At 46.6% G+C, this 20,407-nt stretch overlaps 1 protein-coding gene across 3 annotated transcripts in view; it reads right to left on the bottom strand.

Moving 5' to 3' along the window:
- ATXR2 (histone-lysine N-methyltransferase ATXR2) overlaps positions 1-20,407 on the bottom strand; it is a 76,577-nt gene that overhangs the window by 23,874 nt on the left and 32,296 nt on the right. For all 3 annotated transcript variants that reach the window (XR_015264581.1, XR_015264582.1, XM_086789807.1), the window contains exons 2-5: positions 5,747-5,825; positions 5,506-5,591; positions 3,815-4,197; positions 3,596-3,708 (exon numbers count right to left, since the gene is read on the bottom strand). Coding sequence is in view for 1 of the 3 variants with exons in the window: in XM_086789807.1 (XP_086645933.1) it covers positions 3,596-3,708; positions 3,815-4,197; positions 5,506-5,591; positions 5,747-5,825 (661 nt within the window). In the remaining 2 variants the exon portion in view is untranslated. The remainder of the gene's footprint in view (positions 1-3,595; positions 3,709-3,814; positions 4,198-5,505; positions 5,592-5,746; positions 5,826-20,407) is intronic.

Below are 20,407 nucleotides of genomic sequence, written 5' to 3'. Positions count from 1 at the left end.
AAGTTGAAAAGACATGCAGATGGATCCATTGACAGGTACAAAGCCCGTCTAGTTGCAAAGGGCTATGCACAGAAGAAGGGCATTGATTATGAGGAGACATTTGCTCCTACATCCCGTATGTCGACACTTAGGTGTGTCATTGCATTGGCTGCACATCGTGGTTGGGTTGTTCACCAGTTGGACATCAAGACTGCTTTCCTACATGGGGACCTCGAGGAGGAAGTTTATGTATATCAGCCCATAGGTTTTGCAGAACATGGTCATGAAGGGAAAGTATGCAAGCTGAAAAAGGCCTTGTATGGTTTGAAACAAGCTCCACGAGCTTGGTATGCAAAAATAGATGCTTTCCTGCTCACTCAAGGCTTTGTGAACAGTCCATCAGAAGCCACTTTGTATGTAAAGAAAGAAGAGAAAGATCTGCTGGTCATCAGTCTTTATGTAGATGATCTTTTGCTCATGGGATCAAACGATGACAAAATTGCAGCTTTTAAAGAGATACTGCAACAGACATTTGACATGTCTGATTTGGGGCTCGTACACTACTATTTGGGCATACAGTTTGTGCAGGATAACAGAGGCATTGGGTTGTTGCAATCTCTGTATGTTGCTAAGCTTCTGGAGAAGTTTAAATTTCAGGATTGCAAGCCTATTAGCACTCCTATGGAGCCTGGGATGAAACTGTCACTACAGGATGACAGTATTTTATTTGATGCCACTACATATGCTCAGGCTGTTGGGTGCCTTATTTACTTGTGTACTACACGGCCAGATATTCAGTATGCCGTATCTCAATTGAGCAGATTCATGCACAGTCCGCGATTGTCACATTGGCAAGCTGTGAAGCGTGTATTTTGGTATCTGCAGGGTACCTTGTCTCTTGGATTGCTTTATCCTGAGGGGGGTGACATGCAGTTATATGCTTACAGCGATTCAGATTGGGCTGGTGATTTTGATACCAGACATTCCACTAGTGGCAATTGTTTCTTTCTTGGCTCTTCATGTATTTCTTGGCTAAGCAAGAAACAGACCACAGTGGCCACTTCGTCCTGTGAGGCAGAGTACAGAGCAACTTACACTACTACCGTTGAGGGTGTCTGGCTGCGTCGTCTTATGACTGATATGGATATTTCAGTGGAGGAGCCTACACCTATCTATAGTGATTGTCAGAGTGCCATTGCCGTGGCCAGGAATCCTGTCTTTCATGCTCGCACGAAACACATTGAGATTCACTATCATTTTGTTCGGGAGAGACTCCAGGCAGGTGATATCAGTCTGATCTACTGTCCTACAGATCAGAATGTGGCAGACATCTTCACCAAGGCATTACCACGTCCGAAATTCGAAGCATTCCACACTGCTTTGAATTTGTTTCCTTTTGGTGGATGATGTACAGTGATCACATATCACTCCAGGGGAGTTTGTTGGGTTTTATGCTGTGTATGCACCCAAGGGAGTGCTAGTGATCATCAGTAGGTTACTGGGGCACTTTTTACTTTAGTTAGTGGAGGTTTTTTCCCCCAATTTTAGCTTAGTTTCACTTATTATGGTTTATAAGTGATTTGGTCCACATGGCATACTTTATGGCCGGACCATGTGAACACAACTTTTAGGTCACATCTTTATGTGGCTATTGTACTTCATTTTATCAACTCTCAATACATGAGCAGTCGTGTTCCTTTCTCTGTCTCTCACGCCTCTTGCTAAAGTACCTTCCAAACCCTAACCCTAACAGCTCAAACCCCTACAAGAATGAGATCTGGCACGGCAGCTCTTGTCAAGAATATGAAGAGCGTCAAGCTTGATTGTCACATGCGGAAGAGCTATTTGTACTAAGAACTATGCAAAACGCAGAGAGGAGAGATGTTGGTGAAAAGCGTTTTCTATATATTCATCCATATATACATAGATCCTGGCCTTGTGGCCTCACAAAAGGAAAGACCTATGCATATGACCTGTCCCAGAAACCTTGGATCAGATGATTACAAAAGGGAATGAACTAGTCTTTTTATAGGCTCCCTAAATACCCCTATATACAGTCGGCACTCTTTATCCCATGATCCCCACGCGGGGCTCTATATCCCATGGCTGCCCTCATTCTGGCTCCACCAGGATACTTGATGTTGAAGAACCACTTGGCTGTGTTTTCTTGCCTGGACCAAACAGCTAAGTGCATCAGCCATTGTGTTTGCCTTGCTTAGGAGATACTCGATCATGCCACTCTTGGTCCCTTATGGAATGGATAATTGTCTCCCCCATATTGTGGCCCTCTTCCTCCTCTTCTGCTTGGGATTGCATTAATTCTTTTGAAGTCCACACAAAGGCTTCAAGTTGTTCGTCCTAGGCTACTCCCAACTCTTGATGCTAGATCCCAGAGGGTGCTACATCCTTGTCATGGATTGCCTACGATGTATGGCGATACTTTATGGGCCATGCAGTCATGCAAGGTGTAACATGGGGTCATAGTTGGCTAATACGGAGCTTGTTAATAATCCCAGAAGTGCAAGGGTGTCAATAGCGCCTAAGACCTATATAAGCAAGTGGATGTGGACATAATCAATAGCATTTGGAACCTGTATAAGCGAGTGGATGTGGACATAATTGAGTGTGGAGCCATAGTGTTAAGTTTTAGATCTGGTGTAGCCTTAGGCAAGGGTGGCTATTCGGCATGGAACGGGACCTGGTTAGATCACTTGTGGGCATTGACTCTAGGCCAATCCAGACCTCATCCTTACTAGCACTTTAAACCCAGGTTATCCTAACCCCCAGTTAATATTGCCCCAAAGCTCAGTTAGGGATGTAACATTACCTCCCCCTTCTATTAGATTCATGTCCTCATGAATCTAAGCGGGAGACAATTCGGTGTAAGATTAACCTCAAATTCATATATCCCACCATAGCATTCGCTTAAGTTCCCTAGCCCTTAACCTAAGCCAATGTCGAACCCCTGTAGCATGTAGCAGACCCTTACTACTAGAATGACAGAATTCCTAAAAGGTAACTTGCTCACCAATCCAAAATTCCAGCCTGACATAAAGGTCGGAGTTGGATACAATGAAGAAAACTGCGATGTAATGAGTCCCACCAAGGACAACCCTTGCAGCGTTCAGCCCTAGCCAAACTAACTGTGCCAGTGCTTGCCAATAGTCAGTAGTTGACTCTGTGCTACAAAGCTGTCAGCGCATCCCGTTTGCACTTCATTTCATGTATAGTACCTGGAGTACAAGTTTGTCCGGTCATGGGTTAACTGAATCAACCCATACACCCATGGTAAGCGGTACCAACTTTCCCGCCATCAAAAACCATAGGTTTTTATAACAAGAGGGAGGGGACAGCATGCCCAAGGCCTTGTCCAACACCATACAACAGTATAGCTGCAACCACGATTAGTAATGCCTAGCCATGGAAAAGACATTGGTTAGAACCCCTCTTGATTGGGTTAACAATGAGAGATCAGACTTCCAGCACCATTCCCTCACTGGAGAACCCAATGCCAAAACAATGAGGAAAGCACAGTCTTCAAACAAAGTTTTTAGCAATTCTACCGTGTACGATCCTTTGATGACGAAATGAAGTACACATGTACACTAATACATACCATCAGCATGGTGGATAAACTTGCAAAGCAGATCCTTCTCTTTGCAAAGGGATTTTGGACCAATGCATAGCAACGAATGATAAGAGTCCCATGCTGCTTTTGCACATGTTTCACTGGCATACAGGGTTTGTAAGTAATTACAAACTTTTTTCTGCAAGCACTTTATGATCACACAATGATACTGATGATTAAAAGTGACATCATGATTATGAAGTTTACCTGCAAAACAGTTCGTCTTCACAGCCACCAAAACACTTCACAATGGATGGCAGTGGAAAGCTATCAGAATACGGAAGACGGATGCTCTCACTCACTTGTGATTCAATAAGACCTGAAGGTAGATTTACACTACCCCATTTGTTTTTCTCAGTGCAATCCATTTGATCAAAGTCATCGCAACAAAAACCAGCATGTGAGTTAGCTGTTGGATCATCACAATCCGTGCCAGCATGATCGGTTTGTGGCAGCCGTTGCCCTTCTTCATCCCCACCAACAAAAGTATTTTCTCTCCCCTTCTGCGTTGACAAAAAAAGGCGTCTTCCAATTTGTAGCTCAATTGAGCCGATAAAACAGAAGCAAAAGCTGCAAACCAAAGCATCTGCCTGCACAAGTTCAAGAGCAAGAACAACACATCACCTTAACCACACAATGTCTTAAAACAAAAACCTTCCATTTAGCTACATAATTGTATTTTATCATGCAAAGTTAACTTCTCCATACTTATTTTCCACATCTGATTATTCAGAGGTGGCTTATGCATTCAATACTGCCCTCCTAAGAAGTCTGGATCATGAATCAAGTCGTGCATGAAATCTAGTCCTCTCAAAGATATCTCTGCCTCTAATGCACCATGTGACCATACATATCCAGAGTGAAGCGAGGATCTTGGAATGTGCACTACAATCGTAATTACGGTCGAGCTTTTGTGAGGTCTAGGACAGTTGAAGTCTCTTCAAAATTTAGTAAGTCTAGCTCCATAGGAGGTGTTTGTAATCATCCTTAAGGCTCAAACATCTTTAACAGAAAAAAAAAAATTGGGGGAGAAAGGGTACTATTTTTATGATGCTTCTATTAAATACTTTCTATGCAGCCCACATGCCCAAAAGTTCAATAAAGGTATTAAATAGGCAATATGTGAACCCAGCGTTGCAAGAGAATCAAGGGTTCACAACACCTCCCGCTGAATTCATGCATGTTATCTTTACCAGCCTCATCCACATTCTTTGCGGCCACTATGAACACATTCACGGCAGACCTCTGGGCTATGCAGGGAAGGCAGTATGTTTTTCTGCGCATTTGAACTCAGGAGCTCTAGCCCTTGCTCTGGCATTGGCCTATCCCTCACCACCCCTCCCCCCAACATGCAAACCACATGCTTCTCCATTTAGCCCATATACCTTCTTCATCAGCATACACCATAATTATACTTCTTGATTGAAAAAGGGCAATGTACCTAAACCTTATCCTTATTTGTACTATCTGTACTTCTACTGTACATTTACCTTATGTACCATACCTAACCTTTCTATAACAGAAGCTCTTATTACCTAAGCCTTATCCTTATTTATGATATCTGGACTTCTTCTGTATATACCTAACCTTTCTAAGACGGAAGCTCTTATTAACAATCCAAGGTTTTATTCACTTCATGGTAATTCTAGCATAATCCTTCATCAAGCTCTTCACGAGTAGCTTCTGTCAATTTCAAGGTGAACACACAGTGTGGAACCATGCTACACTAGGCTTTCAGACAATAGGTGCTAGAGTTGGCTTCCTAGACCTAAATGCCTAGCATATTACGATCCAATATAATTACTTTAGCCTTTGAGATTCTCACCCAATGCTGCATACTGATGAACATCGTGCATTTTCATTCAGAACAACAATTTAACTTCTTCATGCAAAACTACCTTGTTTTGAGTATGTTGTGCCCCAACAAGCATATGTTCTTTCAGGACAAGTTCATCTTTCTCATAATTTTGTGTAGCAAACACACCTGCAAAACATTACAAAGTCTAAAAACCAGGTAAATGTACACGCGCATTTTGATCTAACAAAAGCATACATTCCAAACAATATTGAAGGGAAAAGATATTGCATTTAACACAGAATGATTCAAGTCCCTTGAGAAGCAAAGGAAAATTATAGTACCCTTTCCAATGTCAGACCCAATGTACTTCACTTCTAGTCCTGAATAGCTGCAAGCCTCTGCGAGCCTGGAGTAATAAACCTGCATTCACCACTTTGTTTAATATTGTGCTCTTATATAGACCTAGCAATATCCTAAACATTTTTTTGAGAGGAAAAAGGGACTAATTTGATACTTCAAAAATTAAAGCTTTCAAGGGGAAGGCAGGCAGCAACAGAGCACAATACAGGATATTGATGGGCCCTTTATAGGCACACATCAGCAGCTGATCTCTGTATATAATACAAGGATAAAATTAGAGTTCCTAGTATGTGCTTGTGTTTATGGATATCCGTTGCACTTCTCTCGCTGTAAAACACTTTCACAAGCACTAGATGCTCTACCATTGGTATCAAAGCCTATCCTTGATTCAGCTTACTTCACATGAAAGTGGTTCCGGACTGCAAATAGGACACATTGTAAACAACGAGGTCACTGCCAAGCCTGATTGGGATACGTGGATACTACATTTGAGAACTACTGCTGGCTGCGTTTTAGAGCCTAGGATACCTGCAAATTTTTTCTTTTCCAGCATCATATGTGTTCCCTACCTAATAGAATTAGATTAGAGAATTTTGTGGACAGCTTGAGTCCATCTTCACGCAGATCTGCAGGTACATTAGCCCTGCAAGCTCTTGGATGCAGTGTATATTGCTACTCTCCTTGAGACCCCGAAAGTCCCAAGCCACAAACTCAAGTCCACCAACAAAAGGGCAAGGAGATTCCAACATAGAGCTCTAGATGCCACATAGGATGTTCAGCTTTTAGCTTAATTAGGCATTATTAGAACATACTTAAAGATTTTAATACTTAAATACTTGAGTAAACACGAGGCAAAAAGCAGAAAGCTGTGTGTTTGCATTGAGATAGGGACCTTTCTTAGATAGGTCTTGAAGAGTTACAGATGAAGAGGCACATCCTTGACAAAAGGGAGTAACTCTTGAATGAATAATTATGTCTTTTGAAAGAGACGTGTTTCTTCATAGGTGACCCATATGACAGGGTATGACTCTTCACTGGTGTCCTTCCAGTTAATGAGGGATTAATGAGAAATAAAGAGAGTTAGGCATTCCCTCCCACTTAAAATAAGATCTCGGCTAAATAAGAGACTTCTAAAGTTGAAAGAGTTCTAGAAATATTGGTAGATGTTGAAGATCTTCATCATTTCGCTATGATGTCACAGTCAAGTTCTTTGTCATTAGGCCATTTATGCTTGTGGTGAAGCTCACACTAAGAAATGTTGAAATAGTTTCCTCTATTGTTTTGCCGTCATGTTCAAGGATAGGGCATAAAGGCAAGGGGAAAAAGTGGAACAAATACACACATCTCAACACCAAATTTGGAGTGGAATCCGAGACATGGCAAGCTTTTCAATGAAAATGCTAGAAAGCCAGAGAGAGAGAAATGAAATGAAATGAAATGATATATTAACGTCTTCAAAAGGCCAAAATGACCTATGAGACCAAAAAGGTTACAACAATTGGTGGATCTGATACAATGTCTGTGTAAGGAAAGCTAAAAACAATTAAACAACTAACTGAAACTGAAACAACTATGAGGAAAAGTACGGTACTAGGAGCTCCTAATGGATAACATGTGGGAGGAAAACTCCAGCAACAAAGGTAAGCATCATACACATCACTATCCAAAGATGTCTCTCATCGGTCGATGGCGGATATCCTCAATGTCCTCCATGGTGAGTACTCTGACTGGACGTCTCCCATGCCGTGCTAGTATGGTCCTGATCCTCTGTTGTAGTCTCCGCCGGTGTCGAGATGGACCTCTCATCTTGGGGCGCCTGGACCGCCCCAGCTCTATAGCCCGATCAATCAGTGTACCTCTGGTGCGGCTGTACTCTGGGGCTAGCTGCAATGCCTGCTGACCTGACTGCTCAATCTCTGGTCGAAAGAAGTCTGTAATCTGCCTCTGTAGGTGTCTCTCCCTCTCTGATCCCCTCCCTCTCAGGAGACCCTCTCTATGTCTACGCAGCTCTAGCAAGTACAATCCGAGGCATCTCTGATCCTGGTATCTCATGACTCTAGAAAGTGGTCCAAAGCCCTCTCTGAACAGGCAGTGAAAACGGCCTCGTATCTCATAATATACCGGACAGTGACATATGTAATGTAACTCTGTCTCTGGCTCCATCTGGCACAGCTGACAAATCTTGGCCTCAGCTGGTACTCCTCTGAATCTGCCAGTCTCAATCTCTAGCTGGTGTGAGGATGTGCACATCTGACCAATAGCACACCGTACCCCATGAGAAAGATGAGTATCCATGTAGCTGGGTCTAATCACAAACCCATCCTCCGTGAGCTGGAGAAGATGATCTCTATAGAAAGCCATCTTCGTACCAAGTAGTGTCGGCTGTATCCATGTCCTCCTAGTGTCCAGCTGAGTCAAGTCTAGCCTGATAAGTCTGGTAATCTCTGCCCGTGTGAGAGAGAGGGAGGGTGCATCCAGGGAGTACTGAAATGGAGATAGCCTGTCCATACTAAAGCCATGCAGTTGGAACCAAGCTGTCATCTGTGCATACCAACATGATCCGTCTCCCTGTGATGCCAACTGTCGTGAAGACTCCAGGGCTAAGCGAGCATATCTGTCTCTAGGGAGAGCCCAAGTGCTATGTATAAAGGAAACTGATCGAGTGAGTGCCTCTACTACCAATGGGGGGGCAGCCATCTCTGCACGGATAATATCATGTGGTACGGAGGCCTTGGCCCTAATCATCCCGGAAATCATAGAAACCAAGGACCTCTCCATACGTCTCCATCCATCAGTGCTACCAGCTCGGCTGTGGTGATCCACTGAGGGTCCCCATATCTCCACTCCATACAGCATGGCTGAAGTGACCAAAGTGTCAAAGAGCCAGAGCTTTGTTCGAGGTTCCCGAAACTGAACCTACGAACACATCCTCTCTAGTCTCCCCAATGCTGCATAAGCTGTGGTCAATCTGGTCTCCGCTGCTCTCCTCAAGGAAAATAGTGGGCCACTAAAAACCACACCAAGTTAAGTATATGCATCTGTATACTCCACTGTCTCCTGACCATATGTAAAGGTGGGCATTGACCTCCTAACCCACTGTGCTGTGGTGTTAAACACCATCACCTTGGTTTTACCAAGGTTAACAGACAATCCACTGTCCTCTGCAAACATGTGCAATGCATCCAAATGACGCTGCATCCCCTCTGGAGAATCTGAGATCAGCACAATATCATCAGCATACAATAACAGCGGAATCCATGTCCCTGCTAGCTGTGCTCCTCTGTCACCCGCCCGCTCTACATAGTCCGAAACCTCATCCACATACATCCCAAATAAGGTGGGGGAAAGGGGGCAGCCCTGTTTCACCCCAATAGTGGAGTGAACCATCTCAGATACACCCTGGGTAGTACGTACCTGCCCCACAACTGTCCTGTATAAAGCCATGATTCCCCAAATCAGCTCTGTGGGCACTCCCATCTCCTGTAGTCTGCGCATCAGTCTGGCTCTCGGTACCGTGTCAAAAGCTTTGCGGAAATCCACAAAGCAACAGTAAATCCTCCTGCCATATAATCTACCCTCCTCAATAATAGCTCTGAGTGTCAAGATATGGTCAAGAGTGGAGAAACCTCTCCTGAACCCTGCCTGCCCTGATGCACGTATGCCCTCTCTCTCTGCCCATCTACTCAACTCCTGCTCAAGAATAGATGCATATAATCTAGCCAATGTGTGACCAATCATGATGGTACGATAATTCCCAGGAAGCATAGGATCCCCTGACTTGAAGATAGGCACAATCGTGGACATATTCCAAGTCTCAGGAAAACCCTCACACATGGCTCGGTTAAACATCATAGCAATAAGCTCTGCAAGCATATCTCTGGCATGAATAAAGTGCTCTGCTACCAAACCATCATGATCATATGCTCTCCCAGTCCTCATCCTGTCAATAGCTTTCCTTACCATCTCAGCAGTAAAGAAAGCACACGTCTCTGGGCATGGCTCCGATGGGTCTGGCAGGGGCGGCTGTCCTGGTGCTGTGTACAGGGATGCTGCATACTCGCCCCAAATCTCTGTGGAGGTAATGGCTGGTGATGGTGAATGCTCATGGAATAGTCTCCATGCCTCGCCTGAGTCCTGACTCATAAACAACTGGTACAAATCCCTCTCTAACTGAGCAAGATAAGCCCTCTTCTTCCGTCGCACTAGGTGCCGGAAGGTAATCCGTGACTGTCTGTGAGTGGTAACACCCATGAGCACCTCTCTCTGTAATCTGATCCTCATCTCTCTGCACTCCTCATCATACCAACTGTTCTGGGGCATGTTCCCAGATCGTCTCTGTGTAGGCTGACTATGGGGATATGCCTCTGATGCTGCAGCATGAAGCGTCTCTATCAATATCTGAGTGAGCTCATCTAATGGCCGTCCCGGCTCCTCGGCACATAGGCGTCTGTATATCTCATCCGTGTATACGGTGTCAGTCTCTCTCGTAAAGGTATAACGAATGTGTGTGGAGACCTGTCCCAATGGAGCGGTGCTGAACTGAAATGTGAGAGTGAAGGACAAGATAGCATGATCCACTGCTATTCCAACCGGCCTAGTGCCTACCATAAAATCTTGAAAAGAGGAAATGAGACTGGGCTGAGCCATAACATAGTCCACTGTACTAGCACCATGCCGATGTGGAAAGCTAGTGAAACCGCCCGATGTCGGGAATCTCTGTAGGCCATTCAGGATGGCCAATCCATGTGCAGTCCCCATGTCTATCAAATACCGCCCATACACTGTATGTTCCTCATCCTGTGAGAGTCTAGATAGGCCCATATCCCTAACATCAAGCTCCCTCAACATCTCCTCTGAGGTATCATAAAATACTGTCTGATTATGGGCGGTCCTGGCATTGAAGTCCCCCAAGAGAATGATGTCACCATCCCTGGAGAACTCCCAAATGTCATCATCCAAAATAGAAAAGGGAGACTGCCCGCTAGGTGATGCATACACTGATGTACTAGGAGCAAAATAGCATATAGCAATGTAGAGATATCTGCCGGTCTCTGCCCTCAGTCTAACCCACATGTACCTAGCCTGCTCATCTCTGCGGACTATATGTATCAGTGGCTGTAGCTCCTCTCTAAACAATACTGCCACTCCTCCTGAGCCCCGTCCTCTATGCTCTGAACGAGTCTCCTGTCTACAAGCTGTCTCCCATCGGTATCCACTAACATGTGGCATGGACTGTCCAGGAGCCTGATGTGTCTCACAGTAGAAGATGATGTCCCTCCCAGTGAAACTATCCTCAAAAGCCCCTACATCAAGGCGTACAGATCCATTACAATTCCAAGTAGCAACTTTGAGTGTAGTCCCATAGGTCTCGCGCCGTCATGAAGAGCGCCTCTCCATAATCACCACTCTACCATCTCTATAGAAGGCCACTTTCCCTTTCTCTCGGGCTGCCCTTATCTCGGGCATAACTTCTTTCATGTGGGCAAGTTGCGAGAGTGTGAGGTCATCTCCAAGAAATATTCCCATTTGCTTGAGTATAGGACGTCTCTTCAAGAAGTCCTTCTTCGCTTCCATGGAGGGGAAACGAATGATAAGTGCTCTCTCCTTAGAAGAAGATTCGCCACTACCTTCCCTCTTCTTTCCCACTCTCCATGCCTTTGTGTGCGTGGCTTCAATGCCCATCATAGAGAAGAGCTCCTTGGTTTCCCCTTCCGCATCATCACGGTCTTTTAGACCGGACACTCGTACATGTAAGGCCCGGGTCTTCCTCCTTTGCTCCTCTTCAAGGGTCATGTTGATGATGGTGGGAGTGGGGATGGCTGGCGATTCTTTACCTTTCCCTTTCTTGGCGACCTCGATCCATTTCTCGGCCTCGTCCATCTTCTTTTGTGTCTTTGTGATCACCTCCACCCATGAAGATGTCTTCTCTTTATGTTGCTCCTCCTCCTCTCGAATGATCCTCATTTGTTCCTTGATGGTATTCAGCTCTTCAATCAAGGAGGGCTGAAATTCTCCATCCTCAAGCTTGCTTTTTGAAGTGGCTTCCAACTCCTTTTTGAGGGCTGAGATTTCAGCCGCTTGACTTTTAGCATGCAGTTTGGCCTCCACTAGTTCCTCTTTTAAGGCTGAAATCTCAGCCTCTTGCTTGGAAGATCTCTCTTCGAGCTCTTGGATTTTGTCAAATCCCTTCTCGAGTTTGGAGAGGCGGTTTATGATTGCGGTAACAGAAGAGTCGACCATCTTCTTGTTTTCTTTGATAATTGTGCCGAGCTTGTCCTCCACCTTCACGAGCTCCTCTTTAAACCCGGTCTTGGCCATGACTTTTTGCAGAACTTCCCACAGCCAATGGACTGAAAATTAATCCATGGCAGCAGCACGAAACAGCAGCAACAGGGAGGGGGGGGGAGAGAATTATGTTGCTGCCTTGGGGGCTGAGGAAGGGTGGGTGGGAACAGGGAGGCGGAACAGTGAGGAAGGCTGGGCGCAGAGCAGGCAGCGAAGAGAGATAAAGCGTGGGAGAGAGAGAGAGATGGCGAAGGCAGGCAGGCGAAATGGGAGAGGCAGACAGGCGAGCGAAATGGGAGAGGCGGGGCAGAGAGGCGAAATGGGTGGGAAACGGGGGCAGGCAGGCGAAATGGGAGAGGCAGACAGGCGAGCGAAATGGGCAGAGAGGCGGAACAGTGAGGAAGGCTGGGCACAGAGCAGGCAGCGAAGAGAGATAAAGCGTGGGAGAGAGAGAGAGAGATGGCGAAGGCAGGCAGGCGAAATGGGAGAGGCAGACAGGCGAGCGAAATGGGAGAGGCGGGGCAGAGAGGCGAAATGGGTGGGAAACGGGGGCAGGCAGAGAGGCGGAACAGTGAGGAAGGCTGGGCGCAGAGCAGGCAGCGAAGAGAGATAAAGCGTGGGAGAGAGAGAGAGAGATGGCGAAGGCAGGCGGGGCAGAGAGGCAAAATGGGAGAGAGAGAGAGAGACAGCACGCACGTGTGCATACACACGCGCAACCTTGGTATGCTTGCTACTTATCAAACTTTTTTTGAAATACAGGAAGGGTGAAAGAGTTTGACAGACCTCAGAATCTGCTGAGCAACCCAGACTCAGTTTTCACTGCCCTTGTGAAAGAGTACTCCACTCGCTCAGGCCCTTGAGAGAGAGAGAGAGAGAGAGAGAGAGAGAGAGAGAGTGAGAGAGAGATTAGGCCTGTATGTGCCCTCTGCGAGCTGCTGCCTGTGTGACCTTCGCCTATGCGCCTGTGTGCACCTGTGTGACCTGCACGCCTATGACTTGCGACCTACGACCTGTCGAGCTGCAACTTGTCCGTTAGATGTGCGACCTGCAGTGCATCCTCTGTCCTGCGACCCCGGTGATCTGCAGCATTTCCCGTCTTCTTCTTCCTTTCGTTTCTCTTCTCTGTACATCCCTTTCTGAGTGTGTGTGTGTGTGTGTGTGTGTGTGTGTGTGTGTGAGAGAGAGAGAGAGAGAGAGAGAGAGGGTCTGTGTAGGTCTCTACCCTTTGTCGTCCTTCACGACTGCTGAATTAGGGTTTGCAGGTGCTGAATTAGGGTTTTCAGGTGCTGAATTAGGGTTTGAGAGAACGGGTTTTCTTTGCTTTTGTACATGGATTTGGATGACCCGGCTGCTGCTGTTGGTGGCATGGCTGCCAATAGCCTTAACATGGATCTTATTGAGGAGATGATCGAGAAGGATGTGGGTTATGCTTCAGATGCCTCAGAGCAACAAAAACATCAAAGGCTTGATGTTGATGCAAGCTACACTCCGGTGAATGTTGGAGAGAATGCAGAGGAAAGTTCTCAGGTACCTTCTCCGGAGTTTGCACATTTGCTGCAGATCACTGATGAGCTTCTGCAAGAATATGTGAAGGCAAATAGCGTGCAAATGGCTGCAGTAGATAATGGTGGTGTGGCTGATGTATGGATGGAGACTCCTTTGTTGCTACAACAGCTAGCAGATTTTCATGATCGTGCTACTATCTTCTTCTTTACTGGGCGTATTCCGTTGTTGCCTCGTCTTAGAGCATGGTTGGGCCGCTTGGTGTCACCTGAGGCACTTGAGGAGATTTATGATGGTCCGAGAGGCTTTTATGAAATACTTTTTCGCACTTCGGAAGCCCGTAGGGCAGTCTTGGAGCAGGTGCCACTCTTTTTGGATGGGCAGTTGGTTCATGTGGTTCCGTGGAAGCCTATGGCAGAGTACCAAGATATGTTGCGCCAGGCTTGCCCAGTTTGGGTTGAAGTGAAACAATTCCCACCAATGTTTTGGCGTGTTTTACCAGGTCTCATGCGAGGTATCGGTGATGTCTTGGTGGTGCCTCGAATGACATCTAGAAACCGAAATCGTCTATGCATGTTGTGGGATACTGGGAGACCTAGGCCGACACATTTGCGTGTCAATATGGCTGGGCTGCAACCTTTAATGTATGAATTGAGGTGGGATACATTTGCTGGCCACTGTTTCAAATGTGGTGAGATGGGCCACTTTGTCTCCGAATGTCCTAAGAAAGAACAAGTTGTTGCTACCAAGGATACCGTTGATGGGCATTTGCCCGTGGAAGATGAGCATGATGCTCCTTTACATGGATGTACATGTGGATGTTCAGAATGAGGTTGAGCAGCCATGGGTGGAAGTACGTGGTAAAAAGACACGATTTATTGCCCCGCGGGGGGATTTCTCAGATGCTGTTTGGCGGGAGCCTTTGCGTTCTCATCAGGGGCCCTTACATACATATGCTCGTCGCCCTTTGGGTTCAGGTGCCCAGCAACAGACCAGGATTGAGAGGCCGGGAGGCCAACTTTCTCAGGGTACAGGGGCTCTTGGGGTGGATAGAGTAGAACGCTATCCTATTAGAAGTCGCCTAACAAAAGAAGCACAACAACAATTGCCTCTTGTGTTTGGTTCGAAGGGTGAGGTCATCTCGCCATGGGATGGTCATTACCCTTCGGCACGTGCTCGGGAACTCCAAGGGCAGTCTGAGATCACAAATACCATGTCTAAAAATGCAATGCTTCAAAAGATTCGTGATTTGGCAGATTGTCCTGGGCCTAGTACACGGCCTTGTTGATTCCTTTTCTAGGAAGGCTTATGAAAATTGTACAATGGAATGTAAAGGGTATTTCTTCGCGCCAAAAGCAGTTCAGGCTTTGGCGTATAACTTTTTGTCATGGTTGGGATGTTTTGTGTGCAGTTGAACATAAGCAGCATAAGTTGGCTGGCAAATCCTATGTATATAAGGGGTTTCATGTTTTCTACAGCGGACATCCTGCTTCGCAGTCAGGTGTTATGTTTGCTGTTCGTTCGCAGTTTCAGCCTTCTCTTGTGATTCAAGATGTTCATGGAAGATTTCTAGTGATACAGATTGTTTGGGATGATACGCCTTTATGGTTGTTAGGGGTGTATGCTCCAAATAATGCTCGTGCACGCCGTTTGCTGTGGAATGACTTGTGTGCTCTTTCAATCTCTCATCCTGGCTTTGTGATGGGAGACTTTAATATGTGTGTCTCCAGGGAGCAAGCCACGTCGCCTCATTCTGTAATGGATGACCCGGAGAGAATGGCGTGGGAAGCTTTTGCAGCAAGGTCACTAAAACAAGACATGTGGTCTTGGTTGCATCCAGATGAAAGGGGTTACACTTATGCCTCACAACAGTTTCGGGACACTTATGCTAGATTGGATAGGATGTATATTTTACATCAAGATCTCTTTTTGCCAGAGGTTCTTACTATGATGGTTGATCAGCAACAGGTTTTGTCGGATCATTGGCCGCTTGTGTTTGAAATGGTCTATCATCCTGTGGATGCATATAAAGGCTTGTTGGGACGCTTGCCTTTGCGCTTAAATCACACTTTTTTGGAGCATGAAGTTTTTGATGTTTATATGCGTCAGTTGATACGACATTTCTCCACAAGAGTGTCCATGGCTAATTATCATGCTTGGCCAGTGTTCCTTACCAACACTCGGAAATTAGCGCGGCATTATGGTCTTGCTAATGCCTCTATACAAAAACAGTATGTGGCTCTTCTTGAGCTTTTAAAGGGCTTGCAGGCGTTCATGTTTACTGACTCTATGGATGCTGAAGTTGTGGATGCCATAGAATGGCTGAAAAAGGAGCTATCTAGGATGCAGGAAACACAATATGTTCGCTTTAAACTACTTGCACGTCTTGATGCTTTGCGGGATGCTAACTATCAATCTCATCGCTTCTATGATAAGTTGCATCAAAAACATATGCGTGAGAATATTGTTAGGCTGATGGATGCCCAAGGCAACCTTGTTACTCAACCTTCTGAGGTTATTCAGCATTGCATCAGGTTTTATGAAGATTTGCTTGCCCCTCGAGAGGATGTCTCGCCGGCTATCCTGGCTGCAAGGGAGTCATTGTTTGCTGAAGTACGATATCAAGTTGACCCTAATGTGGCGGTTCAGCTTGATGCTCCTGTTACTCAAGGGGAAGTGAATGCTGTTCTCTCCAAACTTCCCATGGGAAAGAGCTCTGGTTGGGATGGTTTGACAAATGAGTTTTTCCAAAAATATGCTGATCAGCTTGCAGAGCCTTTGACGCTTATTTGTCAAAGGGTTTGGGATAAGGGATATATGCCTGCCGATTGGAAGTTGGGCATACTTCGTTTGTTGCCCAAAGTCCCTTCGCCTACTTCTTTGGCTCAATGGCGCCCGATCTCACTTATGGGTATTATGTATAAAATCTTTACAAAGATTTCTGCCAATCGCTTGCAGAAGGTGCTTCCTACTCTTATTCATCCATATCAATATGGATTTGTGCATGGCAGGAATATTTTGCATAATATTCTTAATGTTCAAATTGGAGTGGATTATGCCAAGGCAAAGAAGCAAGAGATTGTGATGGTGCAGCTGGATCTTGAAAAAGCTTTTGCTCATGTCAGCTGGTCTTTCCTTTCGCAGTTAATGACAGCCATGGGCTTTGGTCCCAAAATGGCTAATTTGGTGCATTTACTTGGCTCTGGCTCTATCACGCAGATTATGCTCAATGGAGGACTTTCGGATGGTATTTCTCTCACCAGTTCTCTCCGGCAGGGCTGTCCTCTTAGCCCTCTTTTCTTTGCCATTCCCACTCATCCTATGTTATCTCGCCTAGATGCTATGGCATCGCATGGTGAAGTGGTTGGTTTGCATCTCCCTCATGGCAAGCAATTGGTTGCTCAAGCCCTTGTGGATGACACTTCTATGTTTCTCAAGGCCGAAAAAGCCAATATAGATCGAGCAATGGAAGCTTGGAATAATTTTGCATTGGCTTCTGGGCTGAAAATATATTCAACAAAATCAGCCCTCATTGTATGCACGGAATTTGATCTTGAGGCATTAGGGTGGCAAGGCCATGTGGTGCATACAGGAGACATTGTTCGTCATCTTGGGTATCCGGTGGGTGTGGATGTGGACCCCCAAGCGCTTCTTGCTGAGATTTTTGCTCGGATCTCGAATAAATTTGTGTATTGGAAAGCTCAAGGGTGGCCTATGCACGTGAGGGTTAAGGTAGCTCATGTTATTATGCTTAGCATGATTTCCTATTTTTTGCCTTTGCTACCTTGGACGCACAAATCTCTTCTCCGTTTGGTTGCTCCCATTCGGTTTATGCTGTGGAAGAGGCAAGGAAATATTATGGGTGGGTCAAACATGGATAGCTTGGAATCACATTATGACGCCCAAAAGAATGGGTGGGACTGCTTTACTGGATGTCCGCTTGCATATGGTGGCACGTAGGTGGGCGCTTTTTCAAGATATGTGTTTGCAGGAGCAGCCTTGGGTATTCATGGCTCGTGACTTGATTGAGTTGGAGGGATTGTCACATGGACGGACATGTGTGCAGGCTTCATGGTGGGACATTGTGAATGCGGCTTATCCTGTCCGTATTCGCTCATCTCACATTTTATCGCATATTCTCCTTTCTTGGCATGAAGTTCTACTATTGGCTCGGTGGGATCTTGGTCATGAAAGACTACTTTTGAACTCTTTGTAGTTCGAAACATTTGTGGAGTCGCGTGTCATTGTTTGGCCAGACAGAGATGCTTCACGCATACGACTCAACCGCATGGTCAGGTTAGGCTTGGTTAGAATCCGAGATGCTGTGATACCTGGTCGTGACAAGCCATATTCGTTTCGTCGTATTCGGCAGCACTTTAGGGTTCCTTGGACATTTCAGCCACTATGGGTTGACATCATGCATGCAGTTGAGCCTTTTACTCCATTGCCTCGGCCATCTGTAGATCAGCCTTGGCTTGATTGGGCACTATGTAAATCTGGTGACTTGATATCACTTTCAGCTAACCAGGTCTATCATAAGCTCGTATCAGAGAACGACTGGGTTTCACCCAAGGCTAATAAGGTGTGGGGATTGCACAAGTCTAAATCATGGTGGCACAAAACTCTTATGCGTGGTTGGCAGTCTAAACTCCCTTACCAAGGTAAGGTTTTCATTTGGAGGATGTTCGTGGGAGGGTTACCTCAGGCTTAGTTAGTACGAAAGGTACGATATGGTACGGTACGATAAAATACGGTACTAATTGGTACCTTAAAATTTTTTGAGGTACGGAACGATATTAGTACGTTTTTAAAAAAAAATACTTCCTAAACTTAAAAATTGTAGACAAGAAGTTACAAAATAGTAGACCCATGAACATAATGTCATCATGCCATTAGAGTACAAAATTGCTACAAAAGGATAGGCCAAAAACTCATGGCATGGGCGACCGCCAACATGCGTACATACATGATACTACATACTACAATACATCATCAATGCGCTAGAAGGAGATAGATACCCAATGCCTAGAGAGCTATAACATATCAAAAGTCTACATCATCACCAACATCTCCATGATCATCAACATGATCACTACTAGAGTGTCCATCAAGAGAGTTCTCTGAAGAGGACTCTTCGAAGGTGGACGAGACACTCTGGGGATCATTCTCGCTAAGTAGGTTGCCGTCGTCATCAAACAAGGGCTCTCTAGGCAGTGGGGTATCATCATGAGGGGGCAATGGAATATCATCATGAAGGCGGGGATTGGAGCTCGAGGATCCCCGCCTCACATATGTGCAAAGGCCACCCTCTGCCGATGTCGAAGGTGGAGGCCTTTGAACTCCAACTGCTTGGTTCCGTCCATGCTGACTCTTGGTGCTGCGAGTATCTGCTGCCACAAGCTCACTATAGAGCTCCATGAAGATTGCCTCCTCCTCCTCATCAGGTTGTTGATTGACACTTGCAAAGTTTTCACTCGTCAACGTGAAAGTGTCAACATTGACCTACACATTAAGGCACAAAAGTTAGAGTCTGTACAGTGTACACAAAACTTAAAAGTTATGAGTCATGACAAGTTAGAGTCTAGACTTGTCACTTACCTGCTTGGGACTACCCATACTAAGAATGCCCTGCATCATGCGCAAGTTAGTGCGGCAGTAGACCAACTGCTCCAACTATCGTGTGCTCAGTCGATTGCGTATCCTCGTGTGTATGAGAGAATAGGAACTCCAGTTCCTCTCACATGCACCCGTAGAACAATCCTAGGCTAGGACCCTTAAGGCTATGGGTTGGAGATGCTCTAGTCCATACCCAAAATTGTCCCACCAAAAAAGGGGCTTCACAAGTGACTCCCTCCTCCAGCAAGTGGGAGACGAAAAGGAGGTTTGACCTCTCTGATCAACATAGCAGCCCAACTCCTCTAGAAAGGCATTGTGCTCATCAACTGGCACAGCTCGAAGCATATATGCATCCCGATCTTGTCGAAGCTCCCTATCGGTGCAAACTACTGGACACTTGTAGGCTGGATGTACCAATGCTGCAAACCCGTGGATTGGTTTGTGCATCCACCTCCATCTCTTCTGTGCAATCTCCATGATTTGTGCTCGCTCGTCAAATGTAATGTCTGTGCAAGCCTTCAACTCCACAAGGGCAACTCTAACGAAGTGGACAAGAGCTCGCTGCTCGCTGAAGCTCCCGATACCACCCTGCTCTGCGCACCTTCGCCCCCCCCCTCCTCGCGCCTTCCTTCCGCCCCCCGCTTGCTCCCCTCTGCTCGTCGCTGCGCCCCCCCTCTCCTTCCTCGCTGCTGCGCCGCCCCCCCCTCCATACTCGCCGCTTCACCTTCCCCCCCTTCTTCGCCATTTCGCCCCCCTCCCTTCTTCGCCATTTCGCCATCCCCCCCCGCTCCGCCTGGTCGCCATCCCCCCCCCCCGCTGCCGCCTGTTCCCCCCCGCTGCCGCCTGGTCGCCTTCCCCCCCGCTGCCGCCTTTTCGTCATCCCCCCCCGCTGCCGCGTGTTTGCCCCCCCCCCCGCCTCTTCGCCTCCTCTCGCCCGTTTCCATTCAGCAGCGCCCCGCCCCCTCCTTCTCGCATTGCCGCCGCCCCCCCCCTCTGGGCCTCTCCTCCCCCCTTTGCGCCGCCCCCCCCCTCCCTCCTCTGTCGTGCTGCTTTTCACCCCTTGGGGGTTTTTTGTTTTTTTTTCCCTCATCGTCATCCGTCCTTCCGCCTCTTGGTGTGCAGCCCGCTTCTTGCAGGTTTTCCGCTTTCACCTCGCCTTCGCTTGAGCTTCAGACTCTGATGGAGACTCCTCCCGCCTCGCCTCAGAGGGACTCTTCCGCAGCCCCCTCGCCCGCCCC

The sequence above is a fragment of the Cibotium barometz genome, chromosome 4, assembly GCF_041138505.1.
Source record: "Cibotium barometz isolate CiBa-2024 chromosome 4, ASM4113850v1, whole genome shotgun sequence".
Taxonomy (NCBI): domain Eukaryota; kingdom Viridiplantae; phylum Streptophyta; class Polypodiopsida; order Cyatheales; family Cibotiaceae; genus Cibotium; species Cibotium barometz.
The sequence above is the reverse complement of the archived record's forward strand: the minus strand, read 5'-3'. Positions and strand labels throughout refer to the sequence as shown.